The 20,141-nt window shown below is 38.9% G+C and overlaps 1 protein-coding gene across 2 annotated transcripts in view; it reads right to left on the bottom strand.

The window, feature by feature from the left end:
• The window catches only part of rxraa (retinoid X receptor, alpha a), a 122,254-nt gene extending 121,120 nt beyond the window's left edge, over positions 1–1,134 (bottom strand). The window contains exon 1 of one of the 2 annotated variants that reach the window (XM_077232918.1): positions 842–1,134. In XM_077232918.1, the coding sequence (XP_077089033.1) occupies positions 842–869 (28 nt within the window). In that variant the 5' untranslated portion in view covers positions 870–1,134. The remainder of the gene's footprint in view (positions 1–841) is intronic. The other variant, XM_077232919.1, reaches the window with a different exon arrangement.
• Between the last annotated feature and the right edge of the window lie 19,007 nt (positions 1,135–20,141).

The raw sequence follows: 20,141 nt of genomic DNA, 5'->3' as shown, positions 1-20,141 counted from the left end.
TCTCATACACAAACGGTGCTCAGCTCGCGGCATTAGTTGAGACCAAAGTGCAAGGAATTGATCAAATCTGTGCTTTCTGCAAGCAAAGATTCAATTACAGATGAAAAACAAAAATATTCGCTGAAGCTAACCAGCTTTTTTCTTTCAGTAGCATGGCAAAGTTGTTTGCTTTTTAATGAGTTCTTACAGACGTCCGACGCTTTAAAACTAAATGGAATGTATATTTTTCCGCATTTCTTTTGACTGATGCGCGATGTTGCTTTGCATTTGTAAGAACGAAAAATCCTACACACACTCTCACGTCTGCATTTTTCTGTTTTCCAGCCAGGAAAGTGATACAAATTATGCGCGAGAATCCAATACCCGCACGTATAAGATTGCATAAGCTTGCAACATAGCCTTAAAAACACAACACTATCAATGTTAAATCATACCGCATATCAAGGTTAAAACATTTAAGGAGTAAGCGCGATAACGTTACTGAATGAGGTGTCACTGTCCGAGCGCGTGCCACCTCGTTTGCACGCCCAACTTTTATGTTTACCTTTAGTTTGATTTAAAAACAAATGTCCTGATCCACACCAGGCACTTGACTCTTGGGCATTATTGATTATGATTACATGCTTTCCATTCGCCATGACTGTAACCCTTCAATACAGCCCGAGTCGATAATGAGCGATCTAACTAGCAATTCAATGTTTCTTTTTTTTTAAAGCGTTTGTTTTTGCCTCCCTCATGCTAGACTAAAAAGTAAAACACTGTACTCTCCAACTTTTTCTTGCAAACCAAAGAAACTCTGGTGGAAAAATAAATATCTTTCAGTAGTCTGGGGTAAACTTACCCAATGACAAGAAAGGTTTGGTTTCCATATCTGGTCGGTTAGCTCATGCCAGCTGACGCGCGCCCGTTGTAAGCTGTCGGCGTCCCTCTCTGATGACAGTATAAGACGGATCCACGCGGTAAAAGTGAAAAGCTTTGCGATAGTGTCAAATGTTCACTTTATGGCACTACTTCTGTTTGTTCACGCTTCTGCTCGGCTATGTCTATAACTCTCCAGTCCACACTACTGCAAAGGGACCCAGTAAAGGGGACTCCCACTGACGTTCACGCGGGCACATTTAGCAGCGACGCATGAGGGGAACGTTAACCCCTCCTGTGCCGCTCTGCCTGCCTACAGCCTTGAAGCAGCTAGTAATAAAACAACAACAACAAATGTTTCCTTGAATAAGAAGCATTGTATGCACACAAACACACACACACACACACACACACACACATATATATATGTGTGTGTGTGTGTGTGTGTGTGTGTGTGTGTGTGTGTGTGTGTGTGTGCATACAATGTGTGTGTGTGTGTGTGTGTGTGTGTGTGTGTGTGTGTGTGTGTGTGTGTGTGTGTGTGTGTGTGTGTGTGCTAGCATGAGGGAGGCAAAAACAAACGCTTTAAAAAAAGAAACATTGAATTGCTAGTTAGATCGCTCATTATCGACTCGGGCTGTATTGAAGGGTTAAAATCATGGCGATATATATATATATATATATGTATATATATATATATATATATATATATATATATATATATATATATATAAATATATATATATATATATATATATATATATATATATATATATATATGTGTGGCATATATTTGTGGATATGTAGGGCTTGACATTAACACCCACCAAATGTGGGATGATTTTAACAGTGGCGTGTAAGGCAATCACTCCTACTAGCCATTTTGGCTGGTTGAATATATATTTCAATTAAGAACCCCTGTGGTGAAAATCAAGTTTTTAATGTTGTTTTTATGTAAATGTGGTGTTTTTAACATGCTTTAAGACAAACCATGTGCATGCAAATGCATAAGTCGACACACTGTTGTGGAGTATTTTGTCCTTAAAACTGCAATGAAAAAAAATGAAATCGCTGGTGTATCTTACATCAGAAACTACCTTGTAACTAATCACGTTAACGTGAGCATATCATTAACTGCTGCGAAGCTGGTTATCCCGGTATATTTTTTTGTTGAAATGATAAATCGGGTACATTTAGCAATATAGCAGGTGAATTATGTATATTGTATTACAATGTTATGATAAACTATGCCTTTCACCACTGATGTTCTGAGTTCTTCAAAGCGTTTCTAAGGATGATATTTAGAAAGCAGCTGTGTGACTCTGAGATGGTGAATGTGAACATGGTTTGTGTAAGGAAAATGTCTTTCAACTGTTGAGAAAGAAAACACGTGTAACAGTATAATGGATCTGTGCGGCAGGTGTTAAAGTGACAGCAGCCTAATTTACCTGCTGCCAAATTATGAGTTAATATTAAAAATATCTATATAGCCATTTTTCCCATGGTATTGATGTAAAAATTGTACCCAGTGAAAATGCTGAGTGGCTAGTAACTTTGGAAAACCACTAGCCACTGTGGCTTGTGAGCAAAAAAAAAAAGGATGTCATGCATCAATCTTTTTTTACTTTCATGTAATTTTATTACACATTTATTAATGTAATGTATGTGACATATTGGATGTCTTCTATCAGTGACAATTCTCCAGCTGCATTATTATTTACATTTAACATAGGTTATTTAAATCTTTCCTCTTTATACTTTAGCTTGGATTACATGATTATTCTAGTTGTCCACACTAGGAGATGCATTAAGAGCTTGGCGAGATTACGTAAAGAGGTCATGGATATTATATGCTGTTTAAGGCTGTGTTGGGGTGCCCTTGTTTTCTGGAGGATAAGGGAAGTGATAAAACAATACTTCACAAATACTGCTCTACTTGCATGTGTTTACAGTAAACTATGCATACAACCTCACCATTAAATTTTTTTTTAAAAATCCTGTCATTCATATCCCTATCCACTAAAAAATTGAATCAATGTATCTGTTGCAGATGAATCCGACTTTGCCACTAGGGAACAGGCCTTGCAGCCAGTTTTCTACAGCAGCATGCGGCACTACAGGATCCATATTAGCCCAGAGAGAACTAGGTCATTTATCCAATATTACACCCGGTCAATTGGATATCGTCGCACAGCTTTATAGTTACATTACACAGCTGTCTTGGCTTGCCGTGGATCTGTCCACTGAGTTGCGAATAGTGCGCACATGGAAGAGGCTTTTGGTGATGTATATGAGAATTCCTAGCAGCATGAGTAACCGTGGGCTAAAAAATGTTGGCGGCCGTCCAGAAGCAGAATACTTCTGAGGCACGGCAGAAGATTTTTTTGCAAAGCTCTCTTATTTTGTTCATGCAGATAAATGTATATATACACGCAGTCCTGGAGCCAACCTGGAGGCCTACGAAAACACTGCATCGCTCGCTGAGTGTTTGAAGGTGTTCTCCGCAGTTTGGCTGGGGGAATGATTCATAATTAATGCAGCGCACTGCGCATTAGAGATCAAAGCCGTTTGTCTATGCTGTGCAATAAACCTAAAGCGGCCGTGACTGGGCTCAGATGAGGGTGCGTGGTTGTGAGGGACACTGTGGTGTGTGATTTTTCCCCTTCACACCCTCCGGGTGTCACACAGACTAAAAGTCTCACCACCAGGTAGTTTAACCAGTATTGGCAGTTTTTGTTCTAAGCAGACTTTCACATTCACCGTGACTTCATGTGCAACTTTCAATCGAGACACTCAGAATGTGACAAGTTTTTATGAGTTGCACAGCACGGAGACAATCTATTAGGAGAGAGTAATGTGGCTATAGTTATGGTCACTCTACGGACTGTACAAATGAGGCATGTTAGTGTCTCTTGATGTATGTTACGGCTTCTGGACACCATCTGAACCTATAAATCAATGATGGTGGGTGATGACATAAGCCACGAGCCATGGCACAAACTTGTATTTGTACGCTTATGTGCTCTACATACAAATTTTTAAGTTATCTGAAGCAGAACGATGGCATAAATGATGATTATTACCTGAAGCACGGCTCGATTATAACATTTCCTACGGAGGCACAGCAGGAGGGTGTTTTTTGCGTAACACCACTCCAGAAACGGCGCAAGGAATCTCAAGCAACCAGTGAATACAAATTATTAAAATGTCACTCTTATTTTACATAGATGTAAGAATGATAATCAACAATGTCCTGGAAATTATATCAGCGAGAACATAGCAAGTAAATGTGAAATTGGCCCTCGCAATGTGCGGTCACGTCTCTTAACAAGACCAAATTGAAACCACCTCCTGTGCATCATACAGCTCTGGTGATGACACATACAGTGGCCACTAAAATATCTGGAGACTTAAGCTTTGCTTTATAATGTATGAATGTCTTTGTGATAGATAACAAAATGTCAAAAAAAGTGACAATTATTTTTTAAAAGAAAGAGCACATACTATTCAAGCATATAAACATATATATATATATATATATATATATATATATATATAAACTTTTGAACTGGATGAATTTTTTTCATTTAGTACTGCCCTTCGGAAACAACAGAAGATACATACATGTTTCTCGGAAGACAAAATAAAAATAGTTTTGGGGCCGCTGTACTTTAGGAAGATTTTGTTGAAGTACCATAGTGCACAAAAATGATAATAATAAATATTTTTCTAAATAAGAAAGAGTTTTTCTAAACTGCAGTACCACTGACTTTCCCTGTGTGCTCCATGAGGGATTTTGTGATGTATGATTGCCCACTGTAGAGGTCCTTTGGCCTGCTGATTATAGAGTGTAAGCACTCTGCCGTGGTTCAGATGGATGTTTAGCCTACGGCTCGCACTCTGTAATCTAAGACAGACACAACACACTCTTTTAAATGCCTCAATCAGCCTCTCTCTCATCTGCCCGCGAGACCTGGCTATTTAATCCTTTTCTTTGGACTTGATTAATGGCTGCTTGACCCCTGACCTCCACACATATAAATCTCCAAAGGGTTTTTTGGGTCTCTTAGGGCTTCTCACTTCAAGACCAATTCTCTCTCACCATCTTCACGTGCAAGTGTTTATAGTGGGGCATCTCTATTGGATTCTTCGCGTTTGAATAATGCGTCCAGGCCTTGGGGGGACATCGCCGTGACGACCTCCGCCGAGGTAACACTGACAGTTTCTCTTTCAGGTCTCAAACGTCATGATAAATGGAACACGGTCCTTTCGGTCACCATTGTGCTCGAGCGTTTGCAACACGCTCATCTATAATGGCTGTTTGCACTGATGCCATTCTGCCGTTACTATGGGGACCTGGTTCCTCACAGCACAAGATTCATAAGGAAATATAAATCTTTTCCCAACCTACATAAAAGAGATGAGATGAAGCCTGGAGATGTTGGATTATAACTGAATCTTTTTTTCCTTCTTCTTTTTTTTAAAATCTGGAACAAATCTGATTTGCAAGGATTCCAGACATCGAGAAATCCAATCCAAGGTTGATCACACACAAATTCCAGTGAGGCTAACCGATGTACAAACTGCACATAGACATACAGAAAACCATAGTAAAGGATGGATAGAGGAAGAGCCTGGAGGCCTGATAAAAAAAAAAGAAGAAGGGTAAAATGCTGGACTTCTCCCCTCTTTCAGCCCGAGGGATTCTCTGTGGTCAGCAGCAAAGCAGAATGGGTCAAATTCCTCACATGGGGTCAGAGTGATTTCTGAAGACACTGCAAAAGCCAGAAGCTGACTTCCTCTTCAGATTGGCTTGTGCCAAGGAACAGGGAACTTGACATGCACAAGAAGTATCTGGACAATTAAGGAAATTTACGTATGAATGTTATTGCATTAGATATCAGATTATATATACAAATATACTGTATGTACACTGCAGTTCAAAAGTTTGGGGTCGGTAAGAATATATTTTAATTGTAATTTATTCCTGTAATGGCAGAGCTGAATTTTCAGCATCATTACTACAGTCTTCAGTGTAACATGATCCTTCAGAAATCATTAAATATGCTGATTTGCTGCTCAAGAAACACTTCTTAGTATTGATGTTGAAAACAGTTGTGCTGCTTAATATTAAACAGTTATAATTTTTTTTCAAGATTCATTGATAAAAAGATAGTTTAAAATAATCTTTTGTAACATTATAAATAGTGTAGTGTATATAGTTATTTTCAAAATTAAGGGAAAAAAATCCAGACATGGATAATGTATGGTTTTGGTTTTTGTTTCATGTTCATGGTGAATAGTTTGTCATGTGATTCCCTTGTCCTCATGTGATCTTTCCATGGGTTTCCCAAGTCTCATGTGTTTTGTTGTCATTGGTTCATTGTCTTGATTGTTCACAGGTGTTTCTTGTTTATTCAGTATTTTCCCTGATAACCATTGTTGGCGAGTTTCAAATAAAGTCAAGTCCGTTGTTTATTTTGTATCTGTTCATATTGGAAGTTAATAAATACTGCGCTTGGGTTATATCAAGCTCGCCTACAGCGTACAACAGCAAACTCTAGCATGATTTGTCTGCGGATGCTACTTTCGTTCAATATTTTTGAGTGCAATTCATACAATTTTAAGCAAGTCTGCACAAATACAGCACAGAAATATATTTCTATACAGAATTACTAATACAAATATTAAACAAAAATGTAGAAGTCTGATTTAAACTGTGGCATAATCTCACATTTCAAATGTAGAGGCTTTTCATAGTAGACCACACATTAAAGCACATCAAAATGACTGACAACCACATGCAGCTTCCAATGTGTGGTCAGAGAATCAATAAGCAGATGAGATGATTTCGCATGAGGAAAAATACCCAGATTGCTCTAATACCACTGAATGCGAAGAGACCATTTAGACGGCTTTATCGCTATGGGGCTTTCATTCAAGCTGGAATCCGTTTGAAACGGTGGATTTATCTCGCGATCGTGCAGCGGAGATGACAAGACGATGGAGAGCAGCTGAATTGAGAGGAGAAGAGATGAAATGACGGCCCTACAGCTCAATATTTTCATAGGCAATTAGAGTCCACTGCTCTGAGGGCAGTTATCAATATTGAGGCATTACATCACAATCGCTCTGCTGGAGCAAGTGACGGCTCCACTGCAGGGATCCACCACAACGCTGGCATACATCAAGCTTTAAATCCCATTACACAGATATTGGCTACATTCAAATTGGCAACGTGATAAATATCTGACATCTCGGTTTATTGCCAAGGCAAAGAAATGAGAATCATTTTCTCCTCAGAGTCCGATACTCACCAACCTGAATATATGCTATTTTCACCCAGAAAGAAGGAAAAAACACACTGGAAGGCAAGGAAGGGGATTAGGGTGTTTGGAATGTAGACACATGTAGATGAAATATAAGACTATGATAAAGAAGAATATTTTTAATGAAATAGTTAAGGAAACAATTCTGCTTTCTTGGTTGCATTTAGTCGACAAGACTAGGCTATAGGTGTACACATTTTCAAAGCCTGGTAACAGCATGAAATGGAAGTTGCGATATTCTTTTATTCCCTATAATATGTGGCAGGGATGAAATTATAAGCCCGGAAGACTAATTCGCCAGTGGCTCCCTCAAGATTTTGCTATGGGTTTTTATAAAGGGTTTTTTTCAACATAAGTTTACGACACTTCGACGGTTTGTGAAACAGTTTCTCGACGAAAAAGACAAAGTAGGACATCAGAGAAGATGAGAGCAAGAGGGGGGGTCAGTTATTTTGATTAAATATTACAAGGGCACATGAATTAAATGATGCACGGATAAATAATTTAAAACACATACTGAAATATTCCATAAAAAAAAAAACAAGAATTATCCATTTTGATTTCACAGTTACTTTAAATAAAGGTTTCCCACCGAGGAATGATGTTTCAAATCTGCCCGTTTGGTGGCACTACTAGCATAAGCATGTTACCTGAATCCAAGTCAATAAAAGTGCCTAAAATAAATATACAAACACAATGTAAGATGATGGTATAGTGTTTAATTCACATTTCTATTTCTGTCTTGTTTCCAAAGTCATTATAATCTTCACCAAGTGCCTCATTTGGGTAGCCTACTCACAACACACATCATCTCATTGCATTTTGTGTGTGATCATGTGACCTACACTACAAAATACCATATAACTGTGCATAAATACACAAAAAGGGACAGACTTTGGGGCTCTATGAGCCCCATTACAGGGGATGCAAGCAACACATACGTTTTCACCGAATGATATATTTTCATCTCTGCTGGGGGAAAGCTGAGCTCTGCTGGACTTCAGCTGGAAAAACACAAACCGCAGAGAGAGGCGCTCTTGAGTACACAATGGCCACATCATTGAATCACTATGGGTTCGCTGCAAATGGGCTTCCCTTGGCGACAGAGCCGGAGAGTGATGATGTTGTAAAGGATTCGGAAGAAACCCACTGAATTCTCAAAAGTGCTTCATTTTAAATAAATCTTGGTCCTTGATTTGCTTGATTTGTTTACCCCAGATGCTTATTCATCAATAACAAGTTTTAATTGTCATCACAATGCTAAAAGTACAAGTTTAAGACACTTAGCACTCACTAAATGCTAATTGAAATATCCATTTCAAAACTGATACTAATCACAATATACAGATAAACATTTGATGAACATGATAATGCACTCATGCAGACTGAGGCAGACATTATTTCCTGTGTAAGCCAGTGTTTCCTAGAAAACACAAACCACTTGGGGTTAGAGCAATACTTGCCAAATGACTTACTGTTGCCTCCTATTAATCAAAACCATTATCTAAGCAGAGTCTGTATCCAATGCTGGCTTATAATAATACCAACACAATGAACTGAGAATTGATACTTGTATTTATATTTTACTACAGTCAACAACAAAGGTTTATGAGGTTTATGAAAAAACCTCACAACAGGAAATATATATAATTTTGGCATTCTGTGTTTAAGTATATTTCTGCATTTAAAAAAAAATCTACAAAAAATGATTACAGTAAAAATGATTTTTCAAAGTTGTACATAAAACTTTAATATAAGATTTATTGGAGTATGTTTAAGACAATACTAGTTTGTGTTACTAGCAAGAGTTACTTGCTTTTTTTCTGTAATTATTTGTAATTCCGACTTTGAAAAAAAAATCTAAATTAAGTTGATGTGTGAAACATTTATAGGCATTTTGAAAATGAATGAATAAAATAGAGAGCAAATGTGCATATATTCATTTTAATGACTGGTTGTGGTATACATCTACTCATCTACGTGTAGGTAAGGCTAGTATGTGTGTGTACATCTCAAGCCACTTTCCTGTTGTGATTTATACCCTTCACTGCTTGTTCTCTCTTGTTGAGTCTCTCTCACTCTCTCTATCTACTTCTGGTCAACCGCCACAGTGAAAACAGCTGCCATGGTCAAATCATGCAGCCATAAATCTGGACACTTCCTTCCAATGTCTCCCACTTCAAGGGGAAGCCTAAACTGTTGCAAACAGCATTAACTCCTTTCCTCTCCATCCGCAAGCCAATGCCCCATCCACCACTTGAAAAAACACCCTGCAGAAAAACTCAAATGAAGGGGAGGGGTAGGAAAGACAGTAGAACCTCGAGGAAAAGAGAACAGAATCTCTCAAACTCCTCCCATCAGTTCTTTCCATAACTCAAACTTCAGATAAGAGCAGCAGACCACCAGATCATTTCCCATATTCGTTTCCTAAATTCCACAAATGACGAACTTCTTTAAGAATGTCAAGTTACACACCCCTGATCACCTATATGGAAAAGACAAGCAGTCAATGAAATCAAAATCTCCATTTATTTTCTTTAAAATCTGTATAACCTGTAACCTATTTTACATCTATAAAATTGTATTTAAGAGTGAAAAAAGATCATTTGTAGGGTGAGACATGTTTTTATTGACCAAGAATTGATTTGATTTAGTAGAAAAACAGTTTGTGACAGGAGTAGTATGTCCGAGTTCACAGTATAAAGAGAGGGCAAAAAATACCATGATGACCTACTTCTTCTGGTGAAATTCTGAAGTGTACATACGATGGACACTTCAGTATCCCATGCGGCCACGGGAGAGAATTTGTGAATGGTAGTGAAGAGACTACATTAGCCATGTTGTCATTACGGCATGATAATGACAACATGGTGAATGTAGTATGTCCAGATCACATTCATACTACACACATTCACACTATATAGAACATACTTTTATAATGGTCGCAAAGTAAGTACTTACTCAAAATAAGTACCTCGTCAAGAGATTTTGTGATTTTGGACGCAGCCACTGTTGCCACAAACTGGTGAAACCTAGAGAGTTAACAATGTCACTAAACCTCCCTTGTGTTTCTTTGCAATAATATCAAAAGAACATCTCTGAAGACTTCTGTTGGCCATATCAAAATTAGTGACATTACACAGCGATTCGGCAAGACGAACATGTCTTTCTTTTCAATGGCAGAGGAAAAACTTTTCAAAGGCTTTCCATTCACAGATGAATCCTGGCTGAGTGAAATAACTGTCCCAGAATGCCAATTTGCAGCTTGAGGAGAATATTTAGATGGGGAGGTGGTGGGTGCTAGAGAGGCTCGGAATAAAGATGTGTTGACATTGAAACACCCAAATGCATCTGTGAAATCTGAGATGAAAGGAAAGAGAGGCTGTCAATCATATCCCAGTCCTGCCATGAACTTGAGCACAGCTCTTCAGAAAACCTAGCCTTCAACCTCTCGGTTTAAGAGCATATAGACCTACTTTCCCTCCCAGATATTCTTGATCTCATTTGGGCCATTTAAGAATTCATGCAGCCAGAAAGGGTTTTCTGAGGTAATTTCAACATCTCACGGAGAATAAAGCCAACGGATCGCAAATAGTAAATAGCCAACAGGACTAAATAGCTATTGCATAAGTCTGTAACGCTTTATAATACTGAAATGTCTTCATCTATAATGAGAGAAGCATATCTGAGCTCATAAACTGAGGCTGCCAGTTTAAACATATGATAAATTATACTACATAAATATTATCCCCCAAGACATGCTCTGACAGATGCTTTTTTGCTTCTACTGAGTGGTTTTGGATCCTGAAACAAATAAAGCCAGTTGAATTGCTGAAAATCTGCATATATGAGGTCTCTGCAGCAGTTACGCTGTCATCCCGTCTGAGAATTTGATCAGGTGGCATTCAGCAGGGCCTGTGAAGTTGTCTCTGTCACCTTGCGTTTGCTCAAACTAAAACAATGATGTCATGTTTGTTCCCACTATTCTCATAAGCATGCCGGGAAAAACTGGCCTGACTTCATCGTTTCCCTCACGGCACCCACCGTTTCTCACACCCGAAACTGTGTTTAGAGGTACCTGCGGTCATTACATCACACAAACAGACTTTAAATCAAAATTCAGCTGGTGGCAGCACCTGTAAATATGGGTTAAATACCGCAGCCAAAGCCTGGTGGGACCGCGACCCAGAAAAAGAGAAAGATAAATAAGCCCACAAAAAAATAAATGACAAGCAGGGAAAAAGACAAAATAAAGCTCCTCATTCAAATCATATTTTACATGGATCTTATGTCTCGACACGCTTGCTTAGCAGAGAGAAGCTGAGCTTCTAAAGCAAGTGACAGCAAGATGGCTTAATATGACTGATTCCCTCTGTTGTGTTAATGTGATTCAGCTCTGGCTTGCCAGCAAACACAAAAGGAAGAGTGAAAACGCTAAGGCGATGTAGAGTTCCCCTCATGCCGATCTCAAACCAGCTTGGCTGTTCATCGAGCTGCCAAAAATACAAGCACGGTTGAGCAACGAGGAGCTATGGCAAGGGATAGTTCACCAGAAAATTAACATTATGTCATTAGTGACTATTTTGCAGAATGTGAACGTGTTTTTGTCTATACAATGAAAGTCAATGGGGTCCAAACAAAACAACGTTTAGAAAAAAATAACATTCTTTAAAATATATTATTTTATGTTGTTTCACAGAAGACTGAAAGCCATACAGGTTTAGAATAACATGAGGGTGAGTAAATAGTGACAGAAATGTTTTTTTTATTGCAAACTATCCCTGATTTACTATGTGTTTGTTTGCCAACAGGGGCGCTTGTCTCAGTGAGCAGTGCCAATCGGAGGACCTTATGCCAACAGATGGGGCTGGTCATGTGCATATTAAAAGAGGTGTGTTAGAGATTGTGTCTGATGGTAAGATGGTGAAGAGTGATGAGTGGGACAGATGAGAGTGTCACAATAACACAGCAAACTCCACCTGCCACTGCAGAACGCTCAACACTACATCTGCTCAACATTAACATATCCCTGAACTCCAACAGTCTTCTGGAGAGAGCAGGGGATCTTCTCAAGATACTGAATCAAGCATAAATATAAATACAAAAACATTCCTCCAGGAAATCTATTCCGTACACTACTCTTTCTTTGGATTGGAACAGCAACAAAAAAAGTTAAATAAAATGTTTAACAGATGGAAAAACAAAACACTAAATGCTCAACAGACAGCAAAACACAAGACACAAAATACACAACATGTTAAAAAAACGAAGAAACAAATCTGCCAGCAAAAACACAAAATGTTTGATGCGAAGCATGAAATGTTTTAAAAATGGCTAAACAAAAAGCACTAACAAAAACACAAAATGTTTAACCGATGATGAAACGAAAATTGCTGACAAAAACAAAATGTTTAACAGACAGCACAAACACAAAATGCTTTAGAAATGGAAAAACACAAACCGCCTGCAAAAAACAAACAAACTTGAAATGTTTTGCAGATTGCAAAATCTCAGTCAAAAATGGCAAAATTGAAATTGCTGATATAACCAGGAAATGTTTAACAGTTTTTTTAAACAGCAACAAACCGCCTGCAAAATCATGATTTTTACAGACGACAAAAAGCGCAAAAAAAACAAACATCTAAAGCTTGGTAGATAGGAAAATTAAAATCACAGACAAAAACACAAATTGTTTGGAACACGCAAAACACAAAATGTTTGCAAAAACATGAACTGTATTATAGACTGCGAAACAAAAAAATGCTAGACAGGAAACCACAAATCACAGACATAAGCACAAACCATTTGGCAAACGTCAAAACGAATCGCCAGCAAAAACACTAAATGTTTTGCAAAAACAAAAGACTGCAAAACAAAAATAGCTAGCAATGAATAAAAATGTTTAACAATTTCAGTGCAGCCAAATTACTGTGATAAGTTAACATTGTCTTAGCACATTTATAACACGCAAGTTAGCCAAAGAGTTTTCTTATATTATTTTTTTTTTAAAGAAGCCTAGTATAGTGTGACTCTTTTTAGCCCCAGAGGGAAAGGAAGAGCCACAACTTCAAAGAGAGCTCATCCGTCAGGCTTCCTAGTGTCGACATATACCTGCACTTACGGACAGCGGATGTCTTTTATATAACAGCACACAGCTGAAATTCAAAAGACAAAAAACTTCAAAAAAGCTCCCAATGATTCTTTTTCATCATTGTCTGTCTTTCTGTCCCCTCAAACCCCTGTCTATGTAGCAGACGGTGAATCCGTGGTATCGTTGGCTATCTGATTTTCCTTAGGAGGGGCCCCTGTGCTTTATTCCTCTCTCACTCACTCTCTCCTTCTCTTTTTCTGGGGTTCTTCCATTTTGTCAGACTTGTAGAGGGAGTCATTGGCGGGCTAACTTCTTAACGCAGTGGGTCAGGGGCAGGTCAGCTTGTAGAAACCCCCATGATGATCATCTAGAGGCAGGAGAACCCCTTCAGCCCACCCCCTACACCCAAAGCTCCTTCTGCTCTTCCATCCTCCACAAAACACTGGCCCTTTTGACCCTCCCGGCGCTCGGGGTCATGACTCTATTGGGGGAGACACTTGGCCCACTGCAGGGGGTCAGCTATCCTTTACAAGGAGTCTTGTCATTGGCCTGGTGACTAATAGGCCGACCTCACTGACAAGAACTGATGGGCGCCCCTGAGGCCGGACTCCACTGCCAATCTAATAAGACCTCTGACTCGCTCAGCTCAGCTTCTCCGGCTCCATAATGTCATTTCGTGTGAGCTTTCGAGGCTGCAGGTGAAATGATTGTGACTCAAATGCAAGAAAAATCACTCAGGCTTTACCATAAACACTCGCTGATAAAAAGGGGCAGGTCGTTTTAGCTCACGCAACGTCTTCGTCTTTTGAAATACTTCAGCTCCCGCCATGCCCAGCGCAGAATCCCATTACTCAACGTGGCTAGATGTATGAACAAAAAGACACATGGTGAATGGGCAAAACTACCCCTGATAAAACATTAACAAGAACGGCGGTCCTGCTGAGGGGGGATTTTGTTCTCTCAAAGACACAGTGATCAGGATCGATCTAGCCTTCAATTAATCTTTAAGACAAGCTTACAGGGATTTCAATAACTACTGAGCTTTGACACCAAAGACATTCCCACACTATGCGCCTAAAAGAGTCAGCAGGGCCACTCACTGTTTATACAAAGAATTGCTATATTATCAGACCGCAGATGACCAGTGGATGTGGGCATCTATTTACAGAACAGTCATAGACGGGACAGAGAGAAAAGGGAAAAAGAAATATTGCATGTCTATTGTCATATAAACTGGAGAAGAAATGTACACACTGAGATGTATGGAATTGAGCATCAAATACACTGGAACTCATTAAAAGCAAGCTAAACTTCTATCTAAACTTGTTAAACTGGTGCACAGAGACCTAAATCTGAGATATTACAGGTGAGAATTGGGTATCATTCATCTCGGAAAACTATGTTCTGCTACTCATGGAGAAAAAATGGACCACAGTCATCAAACAAATAGGATTTGCCCTGCAGGAATGGAAATCAAAGCAGCAAAACCAGGCTAATAGATACATAATGATCAAATGCAGAACGTAGGAGAATTATTTTCAGGAACAGTTTAGGTGAACACAGAAGGTGAAATATACATGTGGTGCTGTTATTTTCTCAAGTGAATAATGCCTAACTGTAATGCATTGCAAAATAGAAGTTTTGGTATTTCACCACTTCTCCATTGTCATGGGTTGAAATGATGATTAGGCTCCATAAGTGTTGGGAAACCATAAATAAATTAAAAAAAAAGCTCATTCCTATCAGACTCTACCCTAAACAATGCGCAAAATTCCCTTTTAGGTTTCTCTTGATCATTAACGCCGTTTCAAACTGTTTCAAACTTCTTAACTGTTGTCATTCAGAGAACAAAGGCGGCAGCTCTACCACTCCTTTTGTTTAATATATAACATTGTAAAGTATTCCAGTAACATGATTCTCTGTTCATTCGTCCTCAAAGCAAATAAATAAATAGGATGAAATGGAAACGTGATACATTCAGAGGCTTAGCCATTATACAAAGGGACGATAATGTATGCTGTGGGATTTTAGGACAAAAGTAATCACATTTACCACAGTTGGGCAGAATAGCAGACCAGAGAAATTTCTATCCAGTGTCCCTCTCGCTTTGTTCAGGACTCAATTGAACGTGGGGCTGTTTGAAGGGCAAACCATATAGAGCTGTTCCATTTACATTCAGTCTCACTGTCGCTTGGGTTTTTTTGTTTTCAACCAGTCTATTGTTTCTGGTCGATTTGCATGCAGCACAAATTATCAAGCATGGAGGAGAAATAATTCCATGTGATTTTAGGAAGTTTTTTTCTGTTTAAGTTTTACAGTATATCCTTTGGGATCAGTCGTACGTGTGCAAAATCACACGTACACACAGAATATTCCATCCTGGTGTTACAAAGTCCACAAAAAGTCTGGATCATATGATTGAGGTCCACATATACAGTGGGTTCATCACAGCGGGAGAAACAGATCAGCCAGATTCAGACGGCTTAGAGCCACATCCCTTAAGTGTGAGAAAATTTACACTAAAAAGATATGACACACATAGTCGTGGCAAAGCAAATCTAGGGAATACTACTAAGCATTTACACTGTCATGTGAGTAATTTTTTTAACATTTTTTTTTTGATCATCTTAAAGGGATAGGCTCATGATTCAAAATTCATAATTTACTCACTCTCATGTTGTTCCAAACCTGTAGGATTTTCTTTCCAGGCTTCAAGCTGTAATCAGTTATTTTTGTAATACTTTTTTTTTCAGACTGAATAGCTTTTAGTCAGATTTTCTTTCCTTTTAAACCTAATTAGCACCATATTACTGTGGGAATATTTCTAAACAATCAATAGACCAGATATATTCTGTTAATGCCTTTAAAATGACAAAAATGCCGAAATGTTTTCAGTAAATACAGCCACTGTGTGTGGGTTTGGGGAGGGTGGGGTCGCTCCATGGGGGGCTTTCACGGTTCTGTCATTTCTGTACTTTGCTGTCGAGCTCTGAAACAGATAAAAAAGCAGTAAAAAAAAGTACTAAAGAAGTAGCCCGTACAACTCATGTGCTCCATACCTAGTCTTCCGAAGCTGTATAACAGCTTTATGTGAGGAAAAGGGTAAAATGTAAATAGTTATTTGCTGAATCTTCCTCTTCTGACACTCTCAAATCTGTCAGTGGCTCAAACCTGGTGTGACACATGTTAAAATGCAATATTAGAATATATTCGACAGCCGCCCGTAGGGATGGGCGATATGACCAAAATTTTATATCATGATATGAGTAATTTTATTTCACGAAAATGATATATCACGATATAGTTATTTTTGTTTTCACCATTCTTATCACCATTTTCAATATTATTTAAAAAATAATACTAGCCTAATAAAACACTCAAGCTTACTGAAGACAAGTTAACAGTGATAAAGAAAAAGGTAAGAAAACAAACAACAATAGAACAAAGACACAAATGAAATAGACTTACCTGAAAAACTTCAAGCGCTAGAAATAGTACATAAGTTGTATAAAGTAATCAAATGTAAGCGCACTCACGCTTACTAATAAACTCCTCGCCTCCGGCGCCGCGCACTCGCTACATTCCCTTTAGCACATCTAGTGGATGCATAACGCAAACCCAGTCAAACGTTTGACTGCAGTATCTTATGCGCCTTATAATCCGGTGCGCCCTATATACAGTTAATGTTCTAAAATAGGTCATTCATTGAAGGTGCGCCTTATAATCAGGTGCGCCTTATAGTGCGGAAAATACGGTAAATTAAATAAACATTTATTCTTATTAAAGTTAAAAAAAGTGATTCAGTCAAGAGCAGTGAAAGATTTTCTCTTTTTTGTTGCTTGATTAACAATGAGAGCAGGTAAATTTGGATGCTGTCACTTTAAGACCGACTGCAGCACAACTGTTTTCAACATTGAAAATACGAAATGTTTCTTGAGCACCAAATCAGCATATTAAAATGATTTCTGAAGATGTGACCAGGACTGGAAGCACATTAAAAAAAATCTCACTGACCCCAAACTTGTGAACGGTATTGCTTTTATTTTTGGGTCAACCGTTCCTTTCAGTGTAGAATGTCCTATTTCTGTCTATATTTAAATATATAAAACTCTCTCCCACTGCCACTAACCGGGAAATACTGGTAAAAAAAATTTGAGGAGCTATAACAGGTTAAGTGCTGTTCTGTTGATTTTCTAACACCGCATTTACTAAATGACAACACATCAGTTGGTTTTCAGACCTGGCAATATCAGAAGCAATAGATCACACAGTTTGCAGTTTCCTTCTTTCATCCAAACCCCTTAGCCAGAAAAAGAGTCAATGTCGTCAGTTTTAGTACCAGAGAGTGCTCCTTAATGACCATGTCCATTTACCATCCTCCACTGTGAATTACACTAGCACAACTTGTTGTGGAAGAGGAGGTGTTGGGCAGCCATAATTCACCAGTCTTTGGCCCCTCTAACCTTGCTCAGCAGGAAGAATGACAGCAACTGGGTTTGTCAGTGGTTCTGTGCATAATTATTGCCAAGATTAATGGTTTACTCACGTCTATGGTGTAATGCCCGGATCAATTTTTCTTGGTGATGAACGAGGGTTGTGATGACGCCTTGTCATCACCGGTATGCCTAAGGACTGGGGGTGTAAATCTCTCGCTCAAAGTCACCCTCCGTTTTCACAATGCCTGCTTGATACAGGCTAGTCCCAGGATGCAGAGCATGTCTACTAGCCCCGTGGAGGACCTGCAATTAGGAATAACCTATTTCCTTTATCACTAAGGGATTAAAGGCATCTGCAAATTGGAGACCTTGTCAAAAGCACAACTGACATCTGTCCGCATGGCCCTCCTCTTCCTTTAATGATTCACTTTTCAGTAGAAACTGAGTTAAAAACTGATGGATAATGCTTCTTCCTCTACAAATGTGTTTGATCTTTTTTTTTCAAATTCATTCCTAACCCACAAGCTCTGCCTTAATTGTGTGCAATGCCCTCCGGGTGTCTTGGACAAAGCTAGCGACCTCAATCTCATGTTGTTCCAAACCCATATGACTTTCCTTTTTCTGTAGAATACTAAAGGGAAAGTTTTTAATAATTTACTGGTCACAATTTTCCATGCAATTACATTGGATGAGGACTGGAACTTCAAAAAGGACACAAAAGTATCATTAAATAGGTCTAAGCTAGATTTGAAGCTATACAATAGCTTTGACAAACAAACCACAATTTAAAGGGTAACTAAACCCCTGGTCAGAGCCTGACTCCACCCACTGGAAATATTTGAAAAATGCTGGAAAAGTGGGCAGAGCCCAGCGGAGGGGGGCGTGCACCTGAGACGCATCTGTCTGAAGGCAAGGGTGTGGTTAGCTCGTACCCTCTGACGTCATAGGGTACCACAACGTCCAATAAGAAAATTCAACTGCAGTAGCCACCGTTCAACCTGAAGAGGGCAGCACTCAGACATTTTTACACCATATATTGTAGAATTAAAATACTTTAAACCCAAATTTTCAAAAAAATGTACTCGAATCAATGAACAGCAATTATGAAGCTCCATTCTTACAGATCATTAACTAAAAAAAGTTGTTTTAGTGTTTAGTTACCCTTTAAGGTGTTATTCCTTAGCACCTTACCATATTATTAAGTGAGCTGAACCAAAGACGGCATATACCAAGATGGTTCACTCATATTACTATAAATTGGAGAAAGTGCAACAAACAATATGGTGAAATATGTCCCACATTCTAAATTTCGCCAATTGGTAAAGTCATTGCAAACAGTTAGTGTCCAGAAACACATGTTTGGGACTGAACATGTGCATTGGCTGGACGGTCTGGACACACCTGACTATTTGCTTTTTAACGGTCTTTGAGCATAATGGGACAAGCATATTTGGTGAGCAGATTGAACTATTTCTCCATTGAATTATATAGGAGTTGGTGTTGCATGCCTGACATTTTATACCATGGCTTTGCAAGTATGGCCGCTGAGTGAATTCACTTTCCTTGAAAGAGACTTTGGCTGAACTTTCAGAAGTATTGAATCAGGTTGAATGATGAATGAATCTTACATGGCTGCATTTCCCAAAAGCAAGTTAGTCTAAGTAGATCGTAGAGATCGAATGATCTACTTAGGCTTACAATGCTTTTCAGAAATGCACTCCAGACCATGTGAACTTGATCAAATGATTTTTAGGAAAGATTTGATTCAAAAGAGGGATCCCTTCATGAAATACTTTTCTCTTGAACTCTCTTAAATTCTGCAAGGAAAGAGAACTTAAAGATTTTTATTGGATAACGCCTTGCATTTCAGCTTGTCCATAACACGAGTCTATTGTATGACTTCAAAATACTTGGAATACAGGACCACTTTTATGGTTAATGCCTTTTTATTTATTTCTTATTTTGTTGGTGTCCTGATGATGATGACTGGCGATCAGATTCGAAGGGTGTAGACATGGGAAGGGGATGTGTTGTTGTTGTTGTTGTAATGTTGTCAGAACAATACTCTTTCCTGTGGATGTTCTGTAGATACAAAGGTACAGAAATTCACCCTCCCTCCCTAACTCCCCATTCCATCACCCCTCCCACCTCATCTCCTCCAATCTCACTCTGCTTAACTTCTTAAGAAATCACCCTTGCGCAGTCCCACAGGACCGAGATAAAACCCTTGTTGGGCCCTCGGCAATGAAAGCAAGCGTAACGCTTCTCATTTTCTCAGCTTCAGGCACGGGAGGAAGCCTCACTCTCGTACCCCCCCTCCCTCCTCCCTCCTCCCTCCTCCCTCAACGGGAAGCACGCAATGTGTGAAAAGCTGGAAAACGCATATGTGTGTGTGCTTCTAAACATTCCAACTCCATGCCCTTTATA

Source organism: Siphateles boraxobius, unplaced genomic scaffold (genome assembly GCF_051911475.1).
Source record: "Siphateles boraxobius isolate OS27281-9 unplaced genomic scaffold, OSU_SipBor_1 18, whole genome shotgun sequence".
NCBI classification, from domain to species: Eukaryota; Metazoa; Chordata; class Actinopteri; order Cypriniformes; family Leuciscidae; genus Siphateles; species Siphateles boraxobius.
This window is presented reverse-complemented; position numbering and strand designations above follow the sequence as displayed.